Source organism: Elaeis guineensis, chromosome 11 (assembly GCF_000442705.2).
Source record: "Elaeis guineensis isolate ETL-2024a chromosome 11, EG11, whole genome shotgun sequence".
NCBI classification, from domain to species: domain Eukaryota; kingdom Viridiplantae; phylum Streptophyta; class Magnoliopsida; order Arecales; family Arecaceae; genus Elaeis; species Elaeis guineensis.
In genome coordinates, this window is record NC_026003.2 from 14601468 (window position 1) to 14603421 (window position 1954).

The following is a 1954-nucleotide window of genomic DNA, read 5'->3' on the forward strand; positions in this document are numbered from 1 at the left end:
TTATTTTGTAGAAAAGCTTTTGAAAAAAAATATCCAATATTGAACTTAGTGTACGATGCGCCAAACCATCTCGGGTTGGGGTAGACTCTTCTTGCCAGAGAATCCAAAGCAATTTTTTACTAAGATTTATACATACATATACGAATGTAACGAATCCATTATATATATATATATACTGTGTGTTGATGTTATACTGCGATTATGTCCTAATCTTAGGTATCTAGCATGAGGCCAAAGCAGCCTTCATCATTACCAAAAAAATTAAACAGCCTTCATTATTATCAGATTGACAGACTCCAGAGTTGCTTTTCAATGTGTTTCACCTTTCTAGTACAAGGACATCACCACGTCAAGGCCACATATGATTTGAGAATGAAATGATGACCAATGCTTTCAAAGTTAGGAAAATATCTAGCACCAACGGCACTAAGCATTTGACGTTGGAAAAAATTCATAAATAGGACAAATTTGTCATCATATTCCTCCCAGAATCAATGGGATGACATTAGAAAGACCAAATGGAATAAAAATGAGCCATAATAATTTCATTAAAATCTATCAAATGATGAGACACAAACACTAATTCTCAAGCTGGGTCACAAAAGTCTAACGAAACACCTTTCTTCTGAGAAAACCCATTACCTTGGGCGGCTGCTACTAAAAAACACCCTCTCCCCTCCAGACGAAAAGACCACATCTCCAAAAGATTCCCGGCAGAGAAACAACCGCACGCAACCCCTGAAAAAAAACGCATGGAGGACAACTTGTCCTTTTCCTTCCGAAACCTCATGAAAAAATCTCCTATCACATGACCTGTAACTCCTCACTAGTCACCACCAACCTCAGGCTCTCTTCTTTATGTCTCTCCTTATCCCCCCCTGGTAAGCCCCATTCTCCTCTTCATCATTTCCACCAAGGGCAGGGAAAGTAACTCTATGAGCTCCAATAGGCTAGGTGAGATAATTATGAGGAAATGGCAAAGGTTGGCAGCCAAGGAAGAGAGGAAGAGGAGCAAGGGGCACTTTGTGGTCTATGCCAAAGGGGGGAAGAGGTATGTTGTCCCTCTGAAGTATTTGGACCACCCCATCTTTCAAGTGCTGCTGGACATGGCAGAGGAAGAGTTTGGGACTACAAGTCATGGACCTCTCAGGGTGCCATGTGAGGAGGAGCTAATGGAGCACATTGTGTCTCTGCTGAAGGCCAACACTGCTGTGGATATGGACAAGGCTCTGGTTTCCTTAACCTCCTGGAGGGGTGCTTCCTTTTCTTCTCTGTTTCCTCTCTGCCGACTGCCATTGCCGGAACCATAGGTGTAATATTGCCTTGTAGAATTACTTACATTTCTTGTCCTCAGAAGCTTTCATGTAGATTGGTTGTACTTTTCGCTGGTGAGGTTTATTGAGCCTTCCGCTACTACAATCTTCTATACGTGTAAAAACTAAATGGTTCTGTTCATATAGTTATATGCCTTGCAAGTGGAGAGCTTAGTCTCATGCTTTTGTTTTTCCCTTCCCCTGTCGTTTTTCCTTTTTTTCTCCTGTGTGTGTGTGTGTGAGAGAGAGAGAGAGGATCCCTTCCTCTGACGTTTTTCTTTTTTTCTCCTGTGTGTGTGTGTGTGTGTGTGAGAGAGAGAGAGAGAGAGAGAGGACTGCGGGAGGTGGATCATAAATGGCGATTAGCGATGGTAGAACAGGGAAGGAAGTGACACCGCCATCTTATTAAGGGCTACACCCAGTATATCCGGGATGAGGCTGTGGGGACCAAAAATGGGGGATAAGCTGGTATTATACCATGACCCTGTGGTTTTGGAGCTGAAGGGTGCGAACAGCTGGTTTAAAACTATGTGATTCAGCTTTCTGATTCAGAAACTAACATTTATGTGTGTTGTTTGTTGCGATGATGGCTATGTGCTATTTATAATTGTAGATTGTTGCTCTACAGCTGGTTAATGGAC

At 42.4% G+C, this 1954-nt stretch overlaps 1 protein-coding gene across 1 annotated transcript; it reads left to right on the forward strand.

Moving 5' to 3' along the window:
* The first annotated feature begins 826 nt into the window (after positions 1–826).
* LOC109504909 (indole-3-acetic acid-induced protein ARG7) lies at positions 827–1493 on the forward strand. Its single transcript, XM_019846302.3, has one exon. It carries the CDS (start codon positions 936–938, stop codon positions 1308–1310), a length of 375 nt encoding a protein of 124 aa, XP_019701861.3. The 5' UTR covers positions 827–935; the 3' UTR covers positions 1311–1493.
* The last annotated feature ends 461 nt before the right edge of the window (positions 1494–1954 follow it).

Coding starts and splice junctions, on each gene's coding strand:
- LOC109504909 (XM_019846302.3), top strand. CDS start 936: ATGAGCTCCAATAGGCTAGGTGAGATAATTATGAGGAAATGGCAAAGG.